Below are 26,883 nucleotides of genomic sequence, written 5' to 3' on the forward strand. Positions count from 1 at the left end.
GACCTAAAGTAGTGAGTCAGGGACCCGCTAGGGCTGGGGATAACCGACAAGCAGACAACGTGTCCAGCAAGTGAGGTGACCAGTAAGGCAAGCTGAGGCTCAGAGGGGTGGGGTAGAAACAAGGGTTTGGATCCTGGATCCTTTTATCCGACCTGTGCTCACTGTGGGCAAATGCTGGCAAGAGACCTCAGCCTGGTGGGCTGTGAAATGAGCTTGCGTGGAGGAGGTGGGTGTGAAATTCTGAGTCCAAGCTAGTGATGGGGGTGGTCATGGTCCTGCTTTAGACCTTCCTTTTCCTCTTCCAGAAACTAAAAACAGGCCTCATGTTTACATACTTCCCAAAGGCTTCCACAGCCCTTAGCCCACTCCTTCTTCACAACCTTCCTCTGCAGTGGCAGCTTTGTTCTGTTTTGTAGAAAGGGCGCTGGAGGCTCAGAGAGGGGCAGTGACTTTCCCAGGGTCACACAGCTAACAAACGTCAGAGCTGGAGTTGAACTCAGATCCTTGACTCCAGTCCTTTTCCTTCCTAAACCCCCAGGGCTTGGGTGAGATCCTGGGGCCATAGATCTGGCTGCTGCCCTGAAGAATCAAACTTGGCAGGGAAAATGAGAATGAGGAAAAGGGAATGAGGATTTCAGGGCAGGCCCATGGCCACTCCCCTCCATGCCAGGCCATGCTTCCCTCCCCACTGCCCGCCTCTGCCTCTTTCACCTTGACTTAAAGCACAAGCAGAAACTGGGACGTGAGCCCCAGGAGACCAGATCTCCATGGTCCCACTGGGAACATGGGCTGGAGGAGAGGGGTGGGGATGAGCGGGCAGGCAAGGCAGTTCCCTCCAGAATCCGGATGTCTCCTCTGCATTTGTCCCCCAAGCTAGAGTGCCAGTGTGATGGACAGAGGTAGCAGAGAACGAGAGCAAATGGGGAAGACAGAGACAGAGGCCAAAACAAAATACAGAGGGGAGCAGAGAGATAGTTACAGACTACAGTGATCCACTGGGAGAGAGATCCCCATGAATTAGCCATCTTTTCCTGTAAACCTTAGAACCCGGCTGTTGCCAGGGCAACGGGGCAATACCTGTCTCTCCAGAGGAGATGAAGTTGCCAGGGTAACTGTATCCTGTCTTTCCTGGGGACCATCCCAGAATGCGGCACCCACCGGCTGTTACCATGGCAACTGCCTTTTTGCCCCACTTAATCCCATCCTGTCTGCTACAAGGGACCCACAGTTGGAGATGGGGGAGGTGGGAAGAGAGAAGATCACTTGTGGATTAAGTTGGTTCTTCTCCCCCTCTCCAGACCCCTCCCTCAGTCCATCACCTCGGGGGGTGCTGGGTCCACCCGCCCTGGGCCCACACAGGCCTGCAGTATTCTGTGTGGTTAGGGCCAGGGCGTCCGGGAGCAGGTTTCGCAGTGGAAGGCAGGCAGGTGTTGGGGAGGCAGTTACCGGGGCAACGGGAACAGGGCGTTTCGGAGGTGGTTGCCATGGGGACCTGGATGCTGACGAAGGCTCGCGAGGCTGTGAGCAGCCACAGTGCCCTGCTCAGAAGCCCCGGGCTCGTCAGTCAAGCTGGTTCTTGGTTCGCGCTCGGCAGCGCAGGCAGGCGAGTGGTCCCCAGTTCCGGGTGCAGAGCAGCAGCGCCCCAGTCCTGGTCCTCCAGCCCCAAGCCTCGCCTGCCCGCCCAGCGCCAGGATGGCCACCATCACCTGCACCCGCTTCACGGAAGAGTACCAGCTCTTCGAGGAACTGGGAAAGTGAGTTGCACCTCAGAGAGTTCTGGAGGGTGCAGGGGGTCAGCGTCACGGGCAGGGGGTGTGCACCTGCGTGCTTCCTGTGTACCCATAGGGAGGAAGTCTGCGTGTGTTTGGGGACGCTTGCCTGTGCAAAGTGCCCGGAGCTGGGTGTAGGCATGTTTGTGGGTGCACAGATGTGCCAAGGCCAGCCAGGTGAGTGTGTGTGTAGGGGTGAAAGGTGGATGGTGCATGCCGGTGCACGCGTGCATGCACACGCTCTCACACACACACACACATACATGGGGGCACATGACTGGGCACACACAGATTTTTAGAAACTCAGGGTTAAAAAGAAATCTTCCCAGGCTGCTAAGTCCAGGGCTGGAACCCCCTGCCGACTTTCTCTTGAGGTGTTCATCTGGCCTCAACTTGGACACCTCTGATGGGAGAGAGTTCACCACCTCCCAGGCAGTCCTTTCTGACTTTAGGCACCAATGGTGACTGTGCAGAGTGGCCAACTTCTCCCTGAAAGCACATCCCCTCCCCATCTTCCTCCTCCCAACTCCTCTTGGCGTGAGGGCATCGGTACAGCAGGGGTTAATAACCGAGGGACTGGTGAGGCTTCCTGTGTATTGGGAGGTGGGGAGGGGCAATCAGGCAAGTGGGGTGGGGGGGAGCACTACCATTTCAGGGGCTAGTGGTATCCGGGCTCTGGTCCCTTGGCAAAGTTGTCCAGCTCCAGAGCTCATTTTATGCCTCTGATGACTGGCGGGGGGAGAAGGGTGGGAGCGTACGGGGGGGGGAAAAGCCCCCTGGGGTGGCCCAGTAAGTCGTGGAGTGTCAGGGAAACACTCTGGCTGCCCCCAGCTAGGTGTGTGGAGGACCCAGGGATGGATCAGGGTAGGGGTATAGTTTGGAGGCAGAGTTTGCCCCTTGGGCAAAGCAGCTCCAGCGCCCCGGGTGGTCCTTGCTGTGGCAGCAGGAGTGCAGGGGAGAGGGGCCCTGTGAGCAGATATGTGCCGGGGTGAGGTCCGGATGTGTGCACCCAGTGCACATTTTGGTGTGTGTTGTGTAAAGACTGACTCTGGGGTACACTTGCGTGCCCCGAGAGGGTAGGCAAGTGTTCACATGTGTGTAGCAGGAGGGGGTTGTGGGGTGTCCTTCGTGTGTAAGGCCGCCAAGAGTGGGCGCGTGCAGGTGGCCCAAGGGGTACCACTGGCTGATTTGCATGGGGGTGAAGGCGTGAATAGGCATCACTGTGTGTGCCTGAGTGTGGCAGGTCAGAGCTACATGCACGTCAGCAGGCAAACGTGTGTGGGGTCTGGGTGTGTGCAAACGTCCGTGTCTGTGTAAGGATGTCTATGTCTGTGTAAGGATGCCCGTGTGGGCTTTGGGCACAGTGGTACCTCTCTGAGGTCTGGACACGCACATCCGGGTGTGGATGGGGGGCCACGCACACGGAAAGGTTTATGTGCGTGCGTGTGAGGCCTGGGCCAAAGGCTCGGGTGGGAGTGTGGGTGTTGAAGGCATGTGTGAGCTTATGCTGGTGTCTGCATATGTGTGGGAGGTGGGCCTGTGGCTGTGTACGAGTAGGCTGCCTGCACACACACTCACATTCACATCCCAGGCTATCCCGACACCCTGAGGTATGCCCCGGGGCCCTGTACAGACACACACCCATGTGCAGATGTGTGCTCACTCTTGTCTGCAGACTTCCTGCGTTTCTGAGTGTGTTTTGAGCTGCTCCAGAGGACTGAAGCTGTCTGCTGAATGTGCGCAGGGCCCCTTCTCAGCCGGGCTCCGGTGCCCACGGGAGCCCAAGGATCCCCTGATTAGCTGGGATCTGCCTTTCAGGGCATGACCAAGGCTCGGCTCTGGGAGGACTGCGTCACAGGGTGCAGTGACATGGAGTTGAGATGTGACTCAGGCACTTAAAGTGAAAATAAAAGTGGTATTTTGCCCCAAGAGGAGATGGATATCATGCAGATTGGGTGCTGTGGGGGCGACTTGGCCCAGGGAGCCTTCGGGAGCCTTCTCAGCCCCACTGCCGGCCAGGACCGGGGCAGGGGCAGGATTTCAGGGGACAGGGAGCCCTGGTGTGGCCACGGGAGGAGAACCGAGGGTGGCAGGCATGGCCAGGCCTTGTCTAATCCGTTTCAGACCTCTCCCTTCTAGAACCATACGGGCTCCTAACCGTTTTTAGGTCTCACATTCCTCCAGGAATCTGACGAAAGTCTAAGTCTGCCTTCTCCAGAAGGAAGCGCAAACCTACGAAATGTCGCATGCATTGTCGGGAGCTTGCAGGACATTAGGAAGGCTGTGATGGGCTTAGGGTTACCGAGAATGAGGCTCCACACCTCTTTTAACCCATGGCTGGGTTAGAAACCCCGGGACATATTACTGAGCGGGTGGGGGTCTTGCTCCGCGTAGCAGCATTAGGCCAGGCACCCTGTGGGGCAGGTAGAGGTGGGCCCAGCACACGGCCCAGGCTCTGGATCTCACCATCCGTGGCTCTGCGACAGCGGCCAGACCACAGCCCCCTGTAGTCTGGAGATAAAAAAAAAAAAAAAAAAAAAAAAGGCTGTGGTGGTGAAATAAGGTGGCACGCGTGAAGATGTGGCCTGGCACCCAGTGCGCCATCAGCAGGGGCTGCTGCTGGAATCATTGTTGCCCTCAAAGGCTGGGCAGGCTGGAGCCCTCGGCCAGGGCCTGCCACATGTTTACCTTCTGTCTGGAGTTTGCCCAGCTTGGGGGAGGGGCCTGACCAAGCTCCTCTTCTGCTGGGAGAAGCGAGGAAGTTGCCTGCAGGGCCCGGCCTTGGATGCTTGACCCACAGTCCCTGCCAGCTGGGACACTGCGGTCACCATGCAGGAGCTGAGTCCCTTATTCCAGGAACCCGCTTCAGATCACTGGCAGGGGGCCTTGGAGAGGCAGCTGGGTTGGTCCTGCGAGGGGACATGGGAGCCTTTGGACCTCCCGCAGGGCCCTGGGCTGCCCAGCTGGAGAGGAGGGCGTGTGCCTCTCGAGGGCTTCCTGGCGCCCTACTCGGTGAGGACTGGCTTATGATGCAGGCCTTCTAGGAGCCCAGGATGGGGTGGGCTACAGATGTAAGAGAAGCTGTCTCTCTCCCACCTGCTGGTCAGTCAGCTGGGTGGGGTGCGGTCTGGGCAGAGCTCTCAGCAGAGCCTGACTTCTGGGAAGACCACAATCGGGGCAAGGGGTCAGGTTCCAGGAGGCCGGAAAAGGAGGATGTCTCTTCCAGCCGTTGACATTCCCTGGGCTTTGGAATCCCACTTCTAGGAGAGGTTAGGGAGGCAGAGAATTGCTCTGCAGCCGTCCAGAAAGAGCCTCCGAAGGAGATTTTACTTGAGAGAGGGAGAGGGAGGGAGACTGGAGAGCGAGCACAGCCCACTCTTTCTCTAGAAACTGGGATCTGAAATTGACTCAAGGGTAGTGTTGGGCGGAGGGAGGGGCTCCAGGGGCCAGCCAGGTCGGCAGAGGGACGGACCAGAGCTAGCTCCGGAGCCCCCTGCCCGCTCTTACGCCCTCAGCTGTGTATCAGGAGCTGGGCTTGGGCCGGGCTGACCAGTGGGGGACATGGGGCCTAGAGGCTGCTCCCCACACTGGGGGGCCAGCATCCTGGGTGCTTAGGATCCCGCATGACATGCAAGCTCTAACGTCTGCCAGTGTGCTCCACAATCCCATCCTTCCCCAGCTGAGCTGTTAGGAGCCTCAATGGGGTAATGTTGGGGAGAGGAAACACCTGGCCGTCCATACACCACCCAGAGATGGAGGTACACTTGCATTTTGCTTCGAATAACCTCATATTCACAGCGCTTTGGGGCCGGTGAAGCACCTCTCCAGCCATTAGCTCGTCTCTGAGGGAGGCAGAGGGCTTACTCACCCACCTGCCAGATGAGCAGACCGAGGCTTGAGAAGGTGGAATGGCCGCTGTGCCGGTGTCTGGCACCCGGGACATGGTGGGGAGACGGTTCATGATAGGGACCCCTCTCGCTGCTGTGTCGGGGGAATGCTCCCAGGGAAGAGGGGCCATGACCTTCTGGGTAAGAGAACGCCGAGCTGAGGCTTATGTTCAAAGATGATTCTGCCTCGAATTTACCGGGCCACCCTGTGTGGATCCCTGGTCCTTTGTGAGCCCCAACTTTACCATCTGTAAAATGGGGATCAGAATAATTCTGCAGATGCGGAAATGCCCCATGAGAGGTATTGCCCTCCTTAGCTTCCCTCTGTGGGGGACACACATGGGAAATTTCAGACTCAAAGAACATCAGAACTGGAAGCACCGTCCACACTCTCTATTTATAACCTAGATGGTGGGACCAACACCCAGAGAGAAATAGCCCAAGGCCACAGGGAGAGGCAGTGGCAAAGCCAAGGTAGGGGACCAGATCGTTCTCAGGGGCCAAAAGCCAAGGATGGGAAGTTGGGGGGGGGGGGCAGGGCTTCAAGGTGGGGAGGGGTGACGGGAACAGGGAAAGGGACAGACTTTCCTTCCTCCCCCTCCGAGCCATCCGAGCGGCAGGCACGCACATGTTCTGGTGCATGCCGCAGCCCTCCACCCCCGCACAGCCACCCCCACACAGGCTGAGACACACTGACACTCTGCTGAGCCTCCCTCCTGCCCGCCTGCCTCCCTGCACAAGCACACAGTGACACTGCTGCCAGCACCCCTGCAGTCTGGGGCCCCGGCCCTCAGTGGGGTGAGGCCAGAGCCTTGGAATGCAATGCCTGCATCCGGTTACATGCGCGCGCGCGCGCACACACACGCACACACCGGTTCCAAGAGGGCATCCAGCCCAGGTCTACCTCCCAGCGCAGGGGGAGCAAGATGATGCTGGCTGCGCTCCTGGGCTCCCCCGCCCTGCCCTTCCCTCTTCTTGTGCAGGCCCCTTTGCCACGGTCCACCCTCTCCAGCATGCATGTTGCCCGTGTTGCATTCTGAGCTTCTGAGCTTCTCTGGGGCACAGTAGGAAGCCTGCGTCCCTGGCCAGGCTGGCGCAGCCCCCAGAGGCCCAGCCCAGGCCCATCCCTGGCCAGGCTGGTGCAGCCCCCAGAGGCCCAGCCAGGCGTGGCTGGCCCCAAGGCATCAGGTGGGGCCCCTGGAACTTTCCTTGCCGGAGAAGGTTGAGGGCCTTGGGGTCACGTAAAAGGAGAAACATGTCTGTGACTCTTGCCTCCCGGCAACAGGTATTTCCTGAGCACACACTCAGTCCCACTCAGAGTACTGGAGTGAGGAGTGCTCCTTTGTCTTACGGATGGGGAACCAAGGCCCAGAGAGGGCCAGGGCCTTGCCCAAGGTCGCACAGGCCAATAGCACACAAGAATAGGGCACGCCAGCCTCTTTCTTGTCTGGTGCTTGGCTCTAGTGTCTCTCTCTGAACTTCTAGAAGGCTTCAGGGTGTGCAGGTGGATGGAGCCTGAGGAGGAAGCAGGCCCTCATCATCCCCCCTGCTTCTGTCCGTTCAGGTCCTCTCTCCAAGGTCTGTGAATATCGTTCTATTTCCCTTTTTGTAACCCATTCAAGAAAACCCATGCACAGCCAAAACAAGGAATATGTTAGGACTTCTGTTGGTTCACTGTTCCCTGTGGCAAACAGAATCTTCTGGTTCCCAGACCTTCTGTGTCCCCCACAAGACTTCTGCTGGGTTGGCATGGGACAGGCCTGTGGGGTGTGGGACACTGAGTCCCTGGCAGCGGGCGGCTACAGCCCAGGATGGGAGGAGGGAGATGTAAGGTTTCAGTAATAAGGTCCTAGAATTTTCTGGCTGCGAAATGCTATAGTCTGTGGGGTTCTGGGCCGAGCTGCTGTAGCGAACTGGGGAGAAGAGAGAGAACACCAAACAAATGGGACCCCTAGCCCCCACAGCCCCATCTCCTCTGATCTATTTGCCACTTGGAGACCTGCATAGCTGTGTTTTGTTTGTTATTTTAAAAGGGCATTGTTGCTTAAAAAGAAATAACTAAGGGGCGCCTGGGTGGCTCAGTCGGTTAAGCGTCCAACTTCGGCCCAGGTCACTATCTTGCAGTTCGTGGGTTCGAGCCCCATGTCGGGCTCTGTGCTGACAGTTCAGAGCCTGGAGCCTGCTTCAGATTCTGTGTCTCCTTCTCTCTCTGTTCCTCCCCTGTTCATGCTCTGTCTCTCTCTCTCTCAAAAATAAATAAAGATTAGAAAATAATTATAATAATAATAAAAAGAACTAAGAAGAAAGAAAGAGCGGGTTTAAAAATGATCGACAGTTGACTTCACAGATAGGAAAACTGAGGCTCCAAAAGGTGAAGGGATTTGCTTAAAGCACTCGAAGGGGTTATTACGGAAACAGGATATCCCTTTTGTTTCTCGACAGATCTGACCCCAGCTTTTTAACTGGTCTGGAAATCTAGGAGCCCTCAGAGAATCTCATACGACCCCCCAGCACTTTCCTAGAAAAACGCTTCACTACAACCCACTGCAAGGGTGTATTATTTCTCAAAGATCCCTCTGCCCTAAAGTCCATCTGTGGACCCAAGGTGAGGGCCGCCTCTAATCTGAGAATGTGGGGTATTGGAGAGAGCAACCGACAAGGAGTCAGGAGTCCTGGGTTCAAGGGCTTGACCTCAGTTTCTACATCTGTGGAATGGGGAAAAAGTCGACGTCACTGGGAAGATATCACTGGGCACACCAGCTCCTGACGCGGTCACATGTGGCCCACCCCGTGGCCCCTCTGATGGCCAGACATCCTGACTCCGTGTGCTCGGGCATCCATACCCCCAGGCCTTCCTCTCTGCTGAGTGATCAGATCAGCTAACTTGGGCTGTGAGTTACCACCAAGAGGTTCTGGACCCTGATGCTCTGACAGATAACGGTTCCTGTTGACCTGGAACTTTCTGGAATCACCCCAGCTCATCTCAGTGAGGTGGAATGCTTAGGTATTTTAACTGAGGGTGAGGAGACTTTCCCGAGGAGACTGGACTTTGATTATGAGTTGCCTGTCACGTAGCATCCAAGCAACATGATGAGTAGCTAGAAACTCGGGACTGGAATTCTGGAGGCAGGAGGGGCTATACAGAAGCAGGTTTCAATCTTGCATGATGGTCAGTGGCTTTTACTATCTGCAGGGGTGGTGGGGTCACAGATCCTTTGTGAAGCTGATGGAAGATATGCATCCTCTGCCCAGGATAATACGCAGACACAGAGTCATTTTGTTTAAATTTTATGTGTGCTCATGACTGCCCAGACCCTCCCCAGAGATCTCAGCTGATGCCCTGGTGGAGGGGCTGGAGGGAGGTGGTAAGAGGACAGTGGAGAGAGAACAGGGAGAAATGATCTGGGGGGAGATGAGCAGGGGAAGGCACTGGCAGCAGGGCAAGGTCCCAGGGAGAGTGCAGCCACCTAGAAACAAAAAGGGAGGTGGGCCAGATGTCTCCTGGTGTGGGACAGGCAAGGGGGAGCAGGCCCACTGGGGCTGCAGGGGCGGGGGGGAGGGGCACTGGGTGGGCGGGCCTGGCACAGCTTTTTCCAGGGAGCCCGGGGGTGGGCACCAGATTGTGGTGGGTTCATGGAGTGTGGGAGGTGGAAAGAGGAGGCAGCGGATGTCGGACACTTGTTCTGGAAGTTTGGCAGCAAAGAGGGAGGAAGGAAATGGCCCAAGCTGTTGGGTCGAGAGAGAAGTTCTTGGTTTTCAATTTAAAAATTTGGGGGGGGGGAGCAGAATGGTTATTTATTTTCCAGAATAAGGGAAACCTGTTGTGTGTTTGAGGAAGCAGCCAGTGAACAGAAGACCCTAGTACTTGTCGGGACCCCTGACAATCAGACCCCCTAAGGAGTCCAGAGTGGAGGGGGGTGCGGGTTCTGTGACTGTGCTGTTTCCAGAAGGCCCCCAGAAACTGTCTTCTGTCTGCTGAGACCCACGGACACGCCCTGGGCTCTGGGCAGCTCGGGGTAAAGGTGGGGAGGTTTACTTTAGAGGAAGTTGTCTTGGGTAGCAGGAACCTCTCCCCATCCCTGTGTAGGAGAGACTTCTCCCAAATGGCCCAGGGGGAAGTGTGGCTGCGGGTCCTCATCCCCATCTTTCAAATGGGGAAACTGAGGCCCAGAGGATAAGAAGCTCGTAGCCAAGCTGGGCAAGGACCCAGGTCTCTCAAGCCCCCCCTCGAATGCTCCCCGTGCTCACCTGGCTTCAACGTCAGCATTCTGGGCTGGTTCAGGCCAGAGAGAGTGGTGAGCCCCCTGTGGGCTGACAGCCAGCAACTCCCAGGACACCGAGCCTGCCAGGCAGCCAGAAAGCAATTTCCCAGTGTGAATCTTGCTTTTCACGGCCCATTAGCACGTTCCCACATTCTCAGCCATGCTGGACCCACTCTCACCGTGCCCTCTCCATCTGTCTGTTGGAGAGCAGGGCCTCCCTGCCTGCCTGTGCCCCCCCCCCGCCCCCACAGGGGCACGCTGCTCTGCCCTGGGGAGCAGCCCTTCCCCTCACCGTGGCCCCCACAACCTCCTCTCCTGACTTCCTCCTTCTCTGAGCTTGGCAAACGGGGTCCATTTTGTTTCTGATGAAGCCAGCTGTTCTCATCACTTCGTAGATAATGATGCCTATAAAAGGCGATGTTTCTTGAGCATTTACTAGACTCCAGGGACTGTGCTAAAGCTATTGCATACCTTATTATCTCATTGAATCCTTGAAACAACTGCACAGGGTGAGTACTATTCCTGGCTACACTTCACAGGAGAGGAAACAGGCTTACTGAGGTTAAGGGGCTTGCTGGTGAGTGGCGGCACCATGATTTGAACTCTGGTTGGTCTGGTTCGGGAATGCCTGTTCTTCTAGAACTTCGCTATCCAACACGGTGGTCACTAGCCACGTATAGCTGTTCGAATGAAATAAAATAAAAAATTCAGTTCTTCAGTCCTCCGAGCCGCATTGCAAGTGCTCTATGAGCCTATGAAGCTAGCGGCTGCCGCGTTGGACGACACGGAATATTTGCACCATCCCAGAACATTCCGTTGGACGGTGCTGGTATAGAATATTAAAGATGGAGAGGGCTCTGTGCTATTTCGCCTCATCCACACCCCGACTCCTGTGCTGCAGATAAAGAAGGGGAGGCCTGTGTTGGGGCAGACCCCTGCCCAAGACCTCCCAGCAGGGCTGAGAGCTGCAATTCTGTCCCTTCTGGGTCTGTCTGTCTCACAGACACACCCCTCCCTGACCACGTTCTGTGACCTGCTTTCCCTTCCTCTCAGGACCCCTGGTCACTCCCTTCCACGCTGACCTCCCCATCTTGGCCTCCTCCCCTCTCTGCCCTGTCCTATTTCCAAGCCCCTGCCCATCGACCTGCCAGCTGGATATGATAATTCCCACTTCACAGGGCTGCTGTGTTCAAGAAGGAGCTTAGTGGTGCACATGCATTTGAAAGGAGGATGCCTTCTGGGTACGTGGGAGGCTGGTGCCCTCTGGACCAGTAGCTCTGAACTGGTTTTGATAAACTCCTCCCTCTGAGCTGCTGCTAAAAGCTATGCATCCTTGCCCCAGAAAAAAATGCACATACCTACTTTCAGAGGCGCAGGATGTCCTTCAGGGGGTACATGGCCCCTGCAGCAGCCCTCCCCATGTTAGAACCTAGTTAGGACCCCCAGCTAGAAGCTGAGACTTACCCAAAAGCTTGGCGCTGTGTTCCAGGAAGGAAGTTTAGCAAATGTGCCTTCTACTGTTTTATAGCTGTGGCTCCTAGGTTCTCAGCTCCTGAGGCAGAGCCCAGGCTCACGCGCCTGTCAAGCCACCCTGCACAGAAGTACATGTGCCAGCGCCTTCAGTGCTGATGTCCGGAGACAGGGCATCTAGGAGGACTCCCGCAGAGGGCAGGAAGGACAGCCCAGTTGGCTGGGAAACTATCACCTGAACCCGTGTGTTCAATGAAAATACAGATCCCCTGTGCCTCTGCCCAGAGGTTCTGATTTGGTAGGTCTGGATGGGGCCTTGGAATATGTATTTTAAAAATACCCCCAGGGGATTCCTGAGCAACCAGTTCGACAACCATTGGTCTAAGGTCTTTACCTGGAATGGATTTTTTTACTTAGTTTTTTCTACTTCTCACTTAGCATTTATTTCTTTAGTGGAGAAATTATGTCTATCCCTCTTTTCCTGTCTTCCTCCCACCACCCTTCCATCCCTCCATCCCTCGCTCCCATATTAATTGAACTCCAGACTCCAGACCGGACATGGGCTAGATGCTGGTCACTGGGGCAAGACTCCGCCCTGCACCCAGGAGCTTACAGCCTCTCTCCTTCCCTGCCCCCTGATCTCACTGGGGCTCTCCAACCTTTCCCAGAGGGGCCGCCTTAAACACTCTGTCCCTTGAGGCTTTTGAGAATCGTGGACTCCAGCTGGGCAGGGACCTGAAGGTCTTTAGGCCCGTCCGCCTGTCTGTCTGTCGTCTCTTTGAGAGATGAGTTGTGCCCTACCTTCTTCAGATGCCTGTTCCTATTCCTAACACCTCCGATGGAAAATCCCCTTCCCGGTCTCATTTCAGTCCCTCCCACTGCGAATTCAAACCACCTCCTGTTTCTGCAAGTAACATTTATGGAAGCCCTATGGGCAGTAGACATTGGGTTCCCCGGGCACAGGCACGTGGAGCAGCAAGTGAAAGTCCTGGCCCTCAGGAACTTACCGTTAGGTGGGAGGGACAGGAGGAGCAACCAGCCGTGAACTTGGGCTAGATGGGTGGGTGTGGAGTGCTCTGGGAGCACAGGCCAGGCACCCAGGTCTTGCTGCTTTCCTGGGTGTGTGTGTGGGGTGGGGGGGGGTCGGGGTGGGGGGACAGCGTGGTGCCCACCTCAAGGAAAGCCCATTGCTATGTGAGACTTTCTACTTGCCCAGGAATTCTGGCCTTCTAGGGCTTTCTTAGAGGTCGCATTTCCTGGTCTCCATCCCCCTCCTGGCACTTTCTTCCTCATCCCTCCTCAGTCTCCCACCCTCTCCATTCATGCTGCCCAGACGTGAAACCAGTGACACGGGGCCCAGGGTGTACGTAGGGAGGGTGTCTGTGCCAGCCTGCAGGCCTCCTGGGCTTGGACCTACCCGTACGCTGAGGCTAGGGCATCAGCGTTGGAGGATGTGGCCACGTCAGGAACCTGGGTGTGGCGGGCTCCCTTGGTGAGGGAGAGCAAATACCAGAGTTCCAGACCTAGCCCTGCCTACAGCTAGCTGCGCGAGTCTTCTACGCTGAGCTCCCAGAGTCTTGAGCTCTACTCTCGACTTAAGGAACCTGACTCTGCATTTCGATAAGACACCCTGGTGATTCACATACACCTTAAAACTGGGATGGGCACCTGGGTGGCTGTTGAGCACTGAGGGTTGACCCTTGATTTCATCTCAGGTCTTGATCCCAGGGTCTGGGACCGAACCTTGCGCTGGGCTCCATGATGAGCGTGAAGTCTGCTTAAGATTTTCTCTCTTTGTCTCCCTCTGCCCCCACCCCCCACCCCGCTTGTGCATGGTCTCTCTCTCTCTTTCTCTCAAATACAAAATACAAAATAAAATAAAATAAAATAAAATAAAATAAAATAGGGAAAACCTGCCCACAGACTTGCTTCTTGCCTTTAGTCTGTGGTTAGGGGGCTAAGGGTGGTGCCTACGGTCAGTGTCCAGCTCCTTAGGGGCAGGGAAGGTTTATCGTCTGTGACATGAAGGAGTTGGACCAGATGACCTTTGTGGGGGGGGGGGTATGACATAGTTCTTGGCTACAAGATCTAACCCTCAAACTAGTTTTGTTTGGCCAGATTCTCTGTTTAAAAAAATTACTTTCAAGAATAAGGTGCCAGTCTTTAAAAATTGGGAATTTTCACATACATATCCAGACTTCTGGCTTTTCTCAAAAAGTTGAACAATCTGGGACATGGGCCACACTCCACATGGCAGTAATCAATGTCCCCATGCAAGCGCTGAAACTTATCCCTCGCTCCAGATTGTTTCCCAGCCACTGATACTTTGAGGGTCAAGTCTCAGAAGCCTCTTAAAACATGTGAAAAGAGGCTCAGCCTTAATCAATATGAGACTCACAGATCAAACCTACGCTTAGTTGCCGTTTTCCACCTGTCTCACTAGCAAAGACAAAAAAGCTTGATGATACACTGTTGATGTGGGCGAGGGAAATGGTCCCCTCACATACTAGAGAAAGTAGGCTGGTACAATCTCTAAGATGGATAATCTCTCATTATCTGTTGAAATTACCGATAACACCTACCCTTTGACCAAGGAACACCGTTTCTCAAAGTTTATCCACAGACAGCTTCACACAAGACAAAAGTAATTCTAAGGCACACATAGAAGGTTAGTCATTGTTTGTAATATGGTTTGAACTAACCTAATTGCCCAGTGATAGGGGACTGGCTAGGTAAATTATAGGACAGCCATATGAATAAATAATGAGGAGCTCTTTATGTGACGATTTGTTTTTTGTGTTTTTTAAAGATTTTTAAAATCTTTGTTTATTTTTGAGAGAGAGAAAGGGAGAGAGAGAGAGAGAGAGAGAGAGAGAGCAGGGTAGGGGCAGAGAGAGAAGGAGAGAGAGAATCCCGAGCAGGCTCTATACCTGGTGTGGGGCTCGAACCCACGAATTGTGGGATCATGACCTGAGCCGAGATCAAGAGTCGGATGCTCAACCAACTGAGCCACCCAGGTACCCCTCTTGTAACATATACAATTTGGAAGGAGTATCTCCAAGATGTCTACCGAAAGAAGGTAGGGTGAATGGGTGCCTGGGTGGCTCAGTCGGTTAAGCATCCGACTCTTGGTTTCTGCTCAGGTCATGATCCCACGGCTTGTGGTTTGGAGGCCCGGGTTGGGCTCTGCGCTGACAGCACAGAGCCTGCTTGGGATTCTCCCTCTCTCTCCCTCTCTCTCTGCCCCTCCCCTGCTCACCGTCTCCCCCTCTCTTTCTCAAAATACATAAATAGACTTTAAAAAAAAAAGGAGGGTGCAGAATAGTCTGCAAGTTCCAGTACCTTTGTGTGGGGGAGAGTATTTGTGGACAGCTGCTCAAGGACCTGGTAACACTAGCTGTCCCTGGGGACGGGACCTCGGAGACTGGGGTACAGGGGTGGGAGGGAGTCTTTCCAATCTTTTGAACTTTGAACCTTGTTGATGTGTTACCTACTCAAAGAATGAAAAAGTAAAATCTTTCAGAGACCGGGATGCTATGATTCTCACACTACACGATTCTAATGTTTTACAACTTGGAGAGCCCAACTTATTACAACTCTGCAAGGTTCGTTTCTCGTGAGGCCAAGGCCCTGATAATCTGCTACCAGTGGTTGTCCCGGGTCTCCAGCCCTGCCCTGTCCCCGAGTCAGGCCACAGTTGTCCCCGGGAGCTCCTGCAGCCCCGCAGGAGGTCTCCCTAGCCAGCATGGTGCAGACGCATGGGCTTTGGTCTGTCCCAGCGATGCGTCCCTTGGGCCCTTCCTTACCCCCTGCGCCTTCTCTGTCCTTCCAGGGGAGCCTTCTCGGTGGTGCGCAGGTGTGTGAAGGTGCTGGCTGGCCAGGAGTATGCTGCTAAGATCATCAACACCAAGAAGCTGTCGGCCAGAGGTAGGTAGCAGACCTATGCCTCGCCTGCCCTCTGGGGCTCTTGCTACCCTCTACCCCTTGGGTTAGAGCCAGGACCTGGGTCTGTCCCCCTGGGTGATGCTGCAGGAGGGAGCTGCTTCCTCCTGTGGGTATTATGAGGGCAGACCTCTCCATTTTCCTTCCTTCGGGGATCTAGACCGGAGGCCATGGCCTCTCTGCCTCCCACCCAGATGAAGGCAAAGGCTCCAGGTAGGACTTCCTTTCCCTGTTTTTCTGCCACTTGCTCCCTCTCTCATCTCCAGACCTCTGCACCCACCATTCCCTCTGCTGGGACTCCCTCACCTGGCTCCTTACAAGCCTGATCCTTTCTAAATCTTCAGGTCGCAGCTCAATGTCCCATCCTTTGAGAGGCTTCTCTGACCCCCAAATCTGAGGGGTCTCCCCTATTTGATATGTTATTACTGTTTACCTTTGTGGCTTTACCCCAACCTGGACTTATCCCATTGACTGACTTTGTCCCTGATTTCACATCCATCTTGCCTCTTGACTCTAAGCTCCAAGAGGGTAGGGATGGGTCTCAGTCCCTGCTATTTCCAGTACCTAGGATAGCACCCAACACACCCCATTGCTCTACTAGAGGCCAGCTAACGCCAAGTACATTCTGCTGCAGCCACGCAAATCCACTCTCTTATCCCTAAAATTTCCCTAGAACGGTGGCTCCCCAAACTGTCCTCACCCCGGGACCCCCGGAGAGCTTCCAAAACTCCTGATGCCTGGCTCCTACCCACCGAGGTTGTGATTTAATCCGTGTGAGGTGGGACCTGGGTTTGGAAGAGATCCCCGGGTCATTCCAGTTCGGAAATGGTCCTAGACAAGCAGCATCCGCGTCACCAGGAGATCGTTAGAAAGGCTTCTTGTTTCTAGACTTAAGGAATCAGGATGTGCATTTTAACAAGGTGCACTGGTGATCCGTGTGGACACTGGAACTTGGAAAGCCTGCCCAGGAGCCTTGCTTCTTGCCCTGAGCACATGGTTAGAGCGGGAAGGGCAGTAACCATGGTCAGTGGGTTGGGGAAGGTTATCTTCAAAACTCCAATTCCTGCTCTGAATGGTGTCTAGCTGCCTTGGGGGTCCCCTGGAGGCGAAGGGAATTCTGTTGGGTGAGGCAGGTGCAGGTGCAGCCTGGGGGATGCTGAGCGAGGGGCTGGCATAGTGTCCAGGGGTTTGCCCGGCATAGGCAGCAGCTGCATCTGGGCTGGAGCCCAGCAGGTGTGGGGTTCACGGAGGCTGTTACAGGATGTTCACATTGTCCCCCGCAGGCCTCCCAGCGGGCCCCGTGTTGACCGTGTGTTGCTGCCTTTCATCCCCCTGGCTCAATGCTGCTGGGAGCCCAGCGTTTTCTCCTAGTCACTGAGTTCCCCCATAGGCAGCCAGTGTCCTGCTGGGAGAAGAGGCTGGGTGTGTGTGTGTGTGGATTCTCTGAGGGTCCCTGAACCTGCCAGGATGACACACATTCAGCTTGAAAGCTGGTGTGGAAGGGTGACACCTGTGGAAAGTCCAGAGCCAGAGCCAGGGGCAGGGGTCAGGGCGAGCAGGAAGGCCACAGGAATGCTGGGGTTTGCCTTGCATGCTGTGTGACTAGTGGCACTCTAGTGCCCTCTCTGTGCTTTATGTCTCTAGTGATCAAAGGAGACGTCCCAATCCCTGAGATACAGTGGGGGCAAGATTAGAGCCATGACTCGGGATGGCGAGTTGAGGTAGCTCCAAAATGAGGGAGGGTCAGGAACCAGTGTCTTCCCTTGATGCTGGGGCTCTTGGGCAGTTCACTGCCCCCCCCTCACACACACACACACACACACACACACACACACTGACAGGAAGAGACAGATGTTTATGGGGGAGAATGGAAAGGGCATTGCCTCTTTTCTGGAAGGTAGAACTAAGCATTCCTCGGGCAGTGTAGACTCTGGGCCGTGCCAGGAGGAAACTGCCAGGCACCCTGTCATTCTCCGGCGATTTGTTGAGGCTCTGAAATCCTTAGAGGAAGGTGGTCCAGGCCTAGGTGAGCGCGGAGGGTGGGAGTGGGGAGGTTCTCCGGGGAACCTTCTCAAAGAAGTCTGCCAACTGCCAACTCTCCTGTCCCCAGCGGGAGGGGAGGAGAAGAGCGGCTTTTCACAGGTTTCTTTGTTTGCCACTCATGGTGCCCGGGGTGGGGAGCAGTGTGATGCTGAATATTTGGCAACGTACCCTAAGCTTCTCCTGCTGGCACTCCCGGTGACTTTGGCAGCTCCCCTCAGGGGCCATGCCCACCCGGAGCATCCGTCCTCCCCTGGGCGGGGGCTGTGGCTTCCCCTTCCCCTTCCTCACCAGGGTCAGCCTCTCCTGCTGTTGCATGGCTCCCCAACCCAGGAGATGTTTTCTTGTATGTATTTTAAAACTACTCTTTAAAAAAAAATGTGTATTTATTTTGAGAGAGAGACAGAAAGAGCGCAGGGGAGAGGCAGGGAGAGAGAGGAGAGAGAGAACCTCAAGCAGGCTCCGTGTCAGCGCTAAGCCTGACATGGGGCTCAGACTCACGAACGATGAGATCATGACCTGAGCTGAAATCGAGAGTTGGACGCTTAACCGACTGAGCCACCCAGGCGCCCCAAAACTACTCTTTTAAATAAGATACTTATAGTATAAACAGTTCCAAGGAGCCATAAAGACATGGAACAGAAAGTACAAATTTTGCCTGTCCCAAGCCCTGCTGAATCCCCTTGGGAGCGGTTAAAAAAATGCAGCTGCCCTAGTTCTACCCCAGAGGGTTGGATTCAGTAGGTGAGGCCCAGACTCCTATCAGCAGTGATGATAGCTAGTATATGCCGGCGAGAACTCCCTGCCAGGGGCTCAAGATGCTTCCTAGCCCCAGCCTCACCCAGCACACAGAAAAAAGTCATTAGGGGTGCCTGGGTGGCTCAGTCGGGTAAGCAGCCGACTCGTGATTTTGGCTCAGGTCACTGTCTCGTAGTTCGTGAGCTCGAGCCCCATGTCGGGCTCTGTGTTGACCATGCTTGGGATCCTCTGTCCCCCCCCCCAAAAAAAAAATAAAAAAAAAAGCATTAAAAAAAAAAAAGAAGAAAAATTCATTAACATTTTAGGGCATGCTGGGCACATGGATGTGGCTGGCACAGCCAGGGGAGACTGACTGGGGTACAGACACCTTCACAGTACCCACTCTCTATTCAAGTGCTGAGGGGTCACTTCCTTGGCTCCCTGGCAACCAGTCCCAGGACACGGCATGAGCCATTCAGGCTACCCCTGTGGTCCGTGATGGGAAGTAGGCAGTAAGACACATCTCTCCCGTCTTCCTCATCTTACTCCCCACCCCTGCCTGGCACTGTTGCTCCTTAGGATTATTTCTCTAACCCCCCCCCCCCAGGATCAGGAACCCTGTTGAGGCCCTACAGAGGGTGGGGGCATTTCCTCTTGCAAGACTCTGAAGTCTATTTTTTCCCCCTGGTTCTTGTCCTGTGCCTCCGGCCAGAGTCCCACTGCCCACCTGCCTGCTGGAGCCCACCCCCTCTGCAGGCACAGACTTCCAGCCTGCCCCCATGCTCTGCTCTGTCTTGCCCTGCCCTTCTGGTGCTATCTGGCCCCAGGAACCTCACCCTGAATCTTACTTCCACTCACCCTTGCCTGCCAAGCTCCTGGGCAAGGTAGGACCCCTTAACCCCAACATCCTGGAGGTCTGCCCCCAGGCAGTGGGGGAGAAGGTTCACAAGGTATTGTAGTGGGCATTGGGGCTAATCCTTCCAGGTACCTGGGCAGGAGGCTTCACCGTTGTGGGAATATATTGAGCTGGATGGATTGATTTGTCAATTAATTAATTATAAGAATGGGAGGCGATATATAGTATAGTAATTATTAACATGGGCTGAAATCCCAGCGCTGCCATTTCTTAGCTATGGGACTTTGGACAAGCTGCTTAGTGGCTCTGGGCCCCGGGAGCACGGCAGCGACTGACAGACAAGGTCTTGCTCTCACCGCACCCATTTTCTAAGGGGGAAGACTGAAAATAACACTGAACATATAAATAAACTGGATAACTTCAGGTAGCAAGGAGTGTTATAAAGAAGACAGGGCAGTGGGAAAGTGATGGGGCAAGGGGACACTCAGAAAAGGCACCTCTGAAAAGGTGACGTTGTGCTAGACCTGCCAGGGGAGAAGGAGGCAGCCATAAGAAGACCCAGGAGAAGAGCATTCTAGGCAGAAGGCACGGGGCGAATGCAAAGGCCCTGGGGTGGGAAGGGGCTTGGTGTGCCTGAGGTCAGAAAGGAGGCGGCCACTGTGGCTGAAGCTCCAAGGCCAAGATGAGGCAGGACCCCGCAGAGTCTGGCTGGTTGTTGTGAGGAGTTTGGATTATAAGTACACTAGGGACTGTTGAAGGGTTTGAAGCCAGGGAGTGACAGCAACTAATTCATATTTTAATAAGAGGTTCTTCGCTGCCAAGGACTATTGGCTGCATTAGGGACAGCATCCAGGAGCAGTTCCTCAAAGCTCTGAGTACTAACAAGGCTTGACCACCCTACTGAGTGATTCAAAAAAAAATTTTTTTTTAATGTTTATTCATTTTAGAGACAGAAAGACAGAGCACAAGCAGGGGAGGGGCAGAGAGAGCCCAAGACAGAATCCGAAGCAGGCTCCAGGCTCTGAGCCGCCAGCAAAGAACCCGATGCGGGGCCCGAACCCACGAACCATGAGGTCATGATCCAAGCTTAAGTCGGACGCTTAACCGACTGAGCCACCCAGGCACCCCTGAGTGATTTTGATAAAGGGATTGCCCTTTTCATCACTGGGCCTCAGTTTCCTTACCTACATAACAGAGCAAGTCCTCAGAGGTCAAGAGAAACACAGTCCCTACATTCTTCGAGGAATGTTAGAAAATAAAAGCATTTCACAGTTACGAAAACCATTGGAAAACCTATATGTTTATGTAAATTCAACAAATTAATGCTTCTAGCGCTGGAAGTTGCAATGCGGTGTGATCTGGGGATCCCCCTCTTCTGTGTGGGAATCAGCCTGCCCCCACCCTGGAAGATATGAAAGGAGGCTGGGAAGGACGGGGGGCCAGGGGAAGCCCCCCAGTGTGCACAACCTCCCCTCCCCAGCCTGTAGTCCACCTTCAGCTGGGGAGCTGAGCTTACGCTCTATGGAAACAGGATTGGACTTAATTGCTTTGCTGATGAAAAAGCCACATTTCAGTATTGATCTTGGCTTCTGCAGCCCATGGAGGACGGCTGTGATTGCTCTAATAGTGATTGCTCTAATAAAGAGGCAGGGGAAAGCGGAGCTGGCTGCCTGGGGACAAGAGCTGGGACTTGCTTCATCCTTATAATCTTCCTTGGTGCCTGCCTGCCCTGAAGGGGCTATTCAGGGACTGGGTTCTAGTCCTGGCTCTGCCTCTGAGTATCTGCGTAAGTTCCCTGGCATGGGCCTCGATTTTCCCATTCAGAAATTGGGGGCAGGTGGAGGTGGTGGCAATGAGTCAGGGTGCGGAGAACAGTATAGTACAGGGTTTTAAAGCTCCTCCCCGGAGTCTGCCTGCCTGGGTACAAAGTGTGGCTCCACTGATCACCACAGTTGTGATTCTGAGCCAGGTATTTAACGTCCCTGTTCCTCTGTCTCCTCCTCTGTAAAGCCAGAATGTGACAGCACCTCCCTCAAAGGGCGGTTGTAAGCACTTGAGATGCATATAGAAGTGCCCTGTAGGGGTGCCTGGGTGGCTTGGTCGGTTAAGTGTCCAACTTTGGCTCAGGTCATGATCTCACGGTCCGTGAGTTCGAGCCCCGTGTCGGGCTCTGTGCTGACAGCTCAGAGCCTGGAGCCTGTTTCAGATTCTGTGTCTCCCTCTCTCTCTGACCCTCCCCTGTTCATGCTCTGTCTCTCTCTGTCTCAAAAATAAATAAACGTTAAAAAAAAATTAAAAAAAAAAAAAGTGCCCTGCACAGCACGGGGCACATAGTAAATCTTGTAGATTTGCTACCGCCTCCCTTTTTGTTGTTGTTGTCGTTGTTGTTTTAAATTAAGGCATCAACCCCTGAACTGTGAGGAAAGCACCCAAAAGGAGATGGAGACATGCATAAAATGGGGACAGGGATGCCCATAGCACAGGGTCGTTGGGGGGATGGAAGGGGGTCATGGGTATGATTGTTCCCAGCAGTCCCAGAGTCAGTGACTATGGGGGGGAGAGGGGGCAGATTCTGAACAAGTCCTCTCTCCCTGGGGGTTTGGACAAAAGTCCTGGAAAGCAGGTGCAAGAGCTCTGGGTAAGCCCCGATGCTGTCACATGAAGGTTCTGTACTGCAGATTCTTTGGGGCTCTCTGTGTCACTGGTCCAGAGTCCCCTGTAAGGGGGGTGGCCCCTGCAAATTAATACGGTTCTTCTCTTGCAGAGAAAATACAGACTCCTTTAGAAAGGTTTGCCATTCAATGGTTTATTCTTTACTTCAATTATTTCTTGAGCACCTACTATGTGCCAGGCATTTGGGTAGATGCCAGGGTACAACAGAGACCAAGTTTTTGCCCTTAAGGGCACGAGACAAGGTCCCGGTCCATGAGACAAGGTAGGATGTGTTGTCCAGGGGCCCTGAGAACCCAGAGGAGGGGCCCCTACCAGCCTGGCAGTCAGGACAGGCTGCTAGGAGAAAGTGTATCTGAAGACAGGTGGGATGAACCAGTGATGGCCAATGATGGCTGGGCGGGAGGTTGGAAGGGAAAGTTCCAAGCTGAGAGAACCACACGGGTGAAGGCCCCAAGCCCAAGGGAGAGGGTTGTGCAGGGTGGGTCTGGAGGAGTGCCTGTCAGTGGTTCAGTCCCAGCTGGAGCCCCATGGGAGGGGCAAGGCTGGGGGCGGGGCAGGGGCCTGCCCTGGGGGGCAGTTCTGGGCTCTGTGGTTGTGGCTCTGGGAGGTACCTCAGTTGAGAGCCCTGGGGAACCAAGGCCCAGAGAGAGGAAGGGACTTCTGGGGCACTGCAACCTGGTCTCTCCCCCTACTGCTGCATCCCGCTGCCTTCCTGGAGGACCCAGGGCCCCTGCCAGAGAGGCAAGCTTCTCCAGGCGGGGCCCAGGGGCTGCCCTGGCAGGTGCAGATCATAAGAGGCCATGAAGAGGCAGAGATGGAGTGGGGGAAGGTTCCTCCCTCACCTGGGACTTACCTGGGCATCTGTGTTTCAGACCATCAGAAGCTGGAGCGTGAAGCCCGCATCTGCCGCCTGTTGAAGCACCCCAACATCGGTGAGCTTTGGGGAGGGGGGAGGGGTGTGGGTGGCACCCGGCCCGGTGGGTGTTTGGGGGCTGGGAGGGCAGCTGCTCTCTTCTCTGGGCATCATGGCCCCCGTTATGGGAAAGGGGGTAACTTTAATGGTTTCCACGTTTCTCAGAGACCAGCTTGGTTGAGGGGAAGGTGAAGAAGGGGCCCTTCCTCCCAGCCCACGCAGCTGCCGGCAGCCTCCTTCGGAAAAGCTGTTGCAGGAAAACTCCCGAAGCTCTGAGAGAGACGAAAATAGGCCAGGCTTGGCCTTGACCAGCACGCCCCACTCCCCAAACCTGCCCCATGCTGAGTCAGCCTGGCACTGTGGCCGGGCTGCCTGCCTAGCCCAGCCGCCTGCTTGCCCCCCAGAGGCAGGCTCCAAGGTGGCCCCGGTGCCGGGGTAGACTGAGCCCAGGCCGCCAGGAGAGGCCGGGCCTAGACCACATGTCACTGGCTGGCCTCCCACCTCCCCCTTACATGATTGGGGGGCTGCATCCCTGCCCATCATGGTTCTGAGTTGGGCGGCTGGGGGTGGGGCGTGGGAAGGAAGTGCAGATTCTAGATGGAGTTCTGTCAGGGAATGGCTGTGTGACCTTGGGTGGGAGCCCCTCCCTCTCTGAGCCACTTTCCTCCCCAACTTCACAAGGAAGCACCCTCTGGATCATCTGGGCATCTTGTTAAAAGGTAGATTCTGGTTCAGTGGGTTTGGGGGCGGGGGGCAAGGTTTTGCGTTTCTAACACGCTCCGAGGCGATGCCAAGGCTGCTGGTTCCCAGACCACGCTTTGAGGACTCAGTCCTAGGGGCTCTCTGAGGAATATTCCAATTCTGACAGCCGCCACGCCTTCGCCCGTGGGGAGGAAGCATCTCTCTGTGCCCAGAGCCCCAAGGGTTAACTCTCCTGCTGGAGAGAAGCATCTCCATCTGGTATTTATACCCAAAAGGCACCTCCCCTTCCCTGTGCCCAGGGAAGGGGAACAGAGCCTTGCAAACAGCAGCCAGAGGCTCCAGGGCCAGAATCAGAAGAGGGGCAGCAAGGCAGCTGGTGGGGAGTGAGGCTGGTTGGACCCCCGATCCCCGACCTGCTTGCAGACTCACTGTGCAGCCCTAGGCCGGCTCCTGCCTGGGCGGGGCCTCCACCTCCCCAGCTGTATGACTGACAGGATTGTGAGTGATCTCTGACGATAAAGTCCCACGGTTCTGAGAAAGCCTGTCAGCCCCAGAGGAAGGAGGTGGGGTGTGTGTGTGTGTGTGTGTGTGTGTAAGGGTGTGTGTAAGGGGGTGTGCTGCAGCTGTCTCAGGTCAACGCTGCCTCCTCTTTGCACCTCCTTCCCCCTCTCATTCCCAGCTGTGCATGGGGAGCAGTAGTCATGGGCTCTGGGGCTGACAGACTGCAGCTGAAATCCTGGGTTTGCTGCTTAATTGCTGTGTGACCCCGGACATGTTGCTTAACCACTCTGAAGCTCGGTTTTCTCAGCTGGAAAATGGAAATGATACCCACCTCATAGGGTTGTGATGATTAGATAGAGCATAGCACAGTGACAGTCCCGAGGTAAGTGCTTTATTATCATGAGACTGCTCCCCTTTTGCCTCAGTCCACACCTTTCCACAAAACCACCTTACCCGAAAATGTAACCTCCACACGATTCTCATTCCTCTGAGCCATCAAGGTGTTTGGTCAACAGTTTGGGGCCCTATATTTAACATGGCGGTGAAGAGAACGGGGTTTACACGTGGGGTCAAATCCCAGCTCCGCTGTTCACTGGGTGTTTGAGTGTGGGCAGGCTCTGAACTTCTCTGACCCTCGGTATCCTCCTCTGTGAGGGTAATCATGATATCCACCCTCTACAACTGTTGGAGGGTTAAATGGGAAAGTGCAAGTAAAGCGCTTAGCACAAGCCTGGCACATGGGGAAGTCTCAGAAATGATGGCTGTCACCTTTAATATCGTTGTCATCTTTGAATCATTTACTCCTTCCTTCCTTCACCTGATAGCAAGGGCATCCGAGGCCCCACCGTGTGCCAAGGCCTCTGCTAGGGATGGAGGATGTGCGGAAGAAGTGAGGATGGGGGTGGGGAGGGGGAAAGGAAGGGGCGGGGGTGGCTGATACACAGGGAAGTGGAGAGCCGAGCTGAGACCCAGACCAGGAAGACGCGGGGGAAGAACCCGAGCTATCTTAGGGCTGGAAGGGCCCTGAAGGGTGCTACTTCCTGAGCCTCCAAATATCTCACTTCTAAATAGATTATAGATTATAATCTGCCCAAAGAAATGCAAAGAGGTACAGCCGTGGATGCAAAACCCATGAGGCAAGTCCGTGCCTGGAGAAGCTAGATTGAGTCCTAGCCAGCCTGCTTGGTGTCTCTAGCCATGCTTACTGGCTGCTGCCCGTGTGTGGCCGGTGCCCAGCCCCAAGGGGACCAGGTCAGGGAGGCCGTGGCTTAGCACAGGGCGGCCCAACTGTGCCATGCACATGGGACAGTGCCCTACACTCTGTATTACCACCTGCTGATGGGGCAAACCCCAAAGGCCATCCCAGGGAGTAGGGGACAACCTTAGAGTTTCACAAGTGATTTGGGTGGGCAAGAGAAGGGGGGCTGGTTGATAATGAAGACGATGGTGTTTTCATTTATCAGGTTCTTCCCTGTGCCGGGCACTGTATTGAGGGCTTTACAAGTATCATCGATTAACTTCCAAAGCAGGCCAGTAGTGTTACCACTACTGGTAGGAAAGGAGGGTCAGAGAGGTTACCTAATTTGCCCAAAGTTGCACAGCTTATAAGAGGCAGCGCTGGGAGGTGAGCCCAGCAAGATTGACTCCAGAGCCCAGGTTCCCAGCCGTTCTCTTTAGCTTCCCAAGTGGACATCAGGAATGTGTTGTCAGGGGACATTGGATAGGTAAGAAGCACCAGCCTCTAATTTCCAAGAAAAAACTGGTAACTGTTGGAAATATGAAAGGCATGTCAGAAATTCATGAGCTCAGCTACACAAATGAAAACTAGGTTACAGATCTATTTGATCTATGACAATATTTTTAAAAAGTCAAAAACTGACAGCGTAACTCAACGACCACAGTCATGTCAATCTCTACCAGGTGGTGAGACCCTTTCACACCCTGCGGCGGCTCTTGAAAATTTCCTATCCTCTTTGGCTTTGGACTTAGTTTTTTTTTTCTCAGGGTAGCCTTTACAGATGGGAGGAGAGGTTTGATGTGTCTTGTCTCCTGGGTTCGTAGCTATGATGGCACCTCCTCTCAGGGACTAACGCCAGTGCCCTCATGCAGGTGGGGGCTAGAATCCAGCCTGTGTTCCTGTCGCCTGGCTTCTTAGAGGGGCAGGCTTTTAAATCAGCATAAAAGTACCATCTGAGCTAGAATCAAGGCCGAAGGACCCTCCCCCTCCCCCAATTTTGTCCATTTCTCTGAAACTTGAGACTCTTCTCTAAAGGGGCTGAGGCTTCTGGTCAGAGGGTAGATCAAGGAGCCCAGTCTTCTTGGAGCTCCTCTCAAATGCCTCTTGACCCGGTTCTAAAAGCCCATTCTGAGATGGTTCTGACCGCAGGTTGGCTTCTCAGAGCTTCTCATGCTCAGGAAAGAGAAGTTAAAAACATACGTGCCTGCCAGGAACCGAGTAGGCAATAAGGAGTCTACTCCCCAAGGAAAGGGTCTTTTTAAAAACTTTATCTTGTTACACTATCAATGCTAACTTTGTATGATACATGTTTCCATATGATATATGATGTCTGTACCTTCTCCAGTATTTCTTTTTTTTTTAATTTTTTTTAATGTTTATTTATTTTTGAGACAGAGAGAGACAGTATGAACGGGGGAGGGTCAGAGAGAGAGGGAGACACAGAATCTGAAACAGGCTCCAGGCTCTGAGCTGTCAGCACAGAGCTTGACGCGGGGCTCGAACTCACGGACCGTGAGATCATGATCTGAGAGTATTTCTATACATATTATCTCTGGTCAGGTTTCTTAGAAGCAGAGGCTGAGGCAGAGACTCAGGTTCTCGTGATTTATCGAGGGTGTGTTCCCATGGAAGGCCTGCAAGGAATTGGGTGAAGCACGATGGAAAAAGGGAAGAAATTGAGCAAGGGTGTGGCCTCAGGTCAAGTCTAACTTTGACCCGATTCCAGGTGTGTGTATGGCGTACACACTGGAACATAAATCCTGTCTTGGGGTTGTCCCTCCTTAAAGCAAGGAGACTGCCCCTTTGTACCGACCCTGCCCTCCCACAGTAGTCAGTCCTTGGCTGAATGCTACAGGTAACCTTGTACACAAGGTGGCTCTGTAGGCAGTGGGG

At 54.5% G+C, this 26,883-nt stretch overlaps 2 protein-coding genes across 3 annotated transcripts in view; both read left to right on the forward strand.

Annotated features, from left to right (window-relative positions):
* The window catches only part of RPS14 (ribosomal protein S14), a 150,532-nt gene extending 139,166 nt beyond the window's left edge, over positions 1-11,366 (forward strand). The window contains exon 5 of the mRNA XM_049648018.1: positions 11,293-11,366. Coding sequence (XP_049503975.1) covers positions 11,293-11,351 — 59 coding nt within the window. The 3' untranslated portion in view covers positions 11,352-11,366. The remainder of the gene's footprint in view (positions 1-11,292) is intronic.
* The window catches only part of CAMK2A (calcium/calmodulin dependent protein kinase II alpha), a 60,367-nt gene continuing 34,921 nt past the window's right edge, over positions 1,438-26,883 (forward strand). For both annotated transcript variants that reach the window (XM_049648020.1, XM_049648019.1), the window contains exons 1-3: positions 1,438-1,754; positions 15,221-15,315; positions 22,510-22,569. In XM_049648020.1, coding sequence (XP_049503977.1) covers positions 1,693-1,754; positions 15,221-15,315; positions 22,510-22,569 — 217 coding nt within the window. In that variant the 5' untranslated portion in view covers positions 1,438-1,692. The remainder of the gene's footprint in view (positions 1,755-15,220; positions 15,316-22,509; positions 22,570-26,883) is intronic.

Source organism: Panthera uncia (genome assembly GCF_023721935.1).
Source record: "Panthera uncia isolate 11264 chromosome A1 unlocalized genomic scaffold, Puncia_PCG_1.0 HiC_scaffold_17, whole genome shotgun sequence".
Taxonomy (NCBI): Eukaryota; Metazoa; Chordata; class Mammalia; order Carnivora; family Felidae; genus Panthera; species Panthera uncia.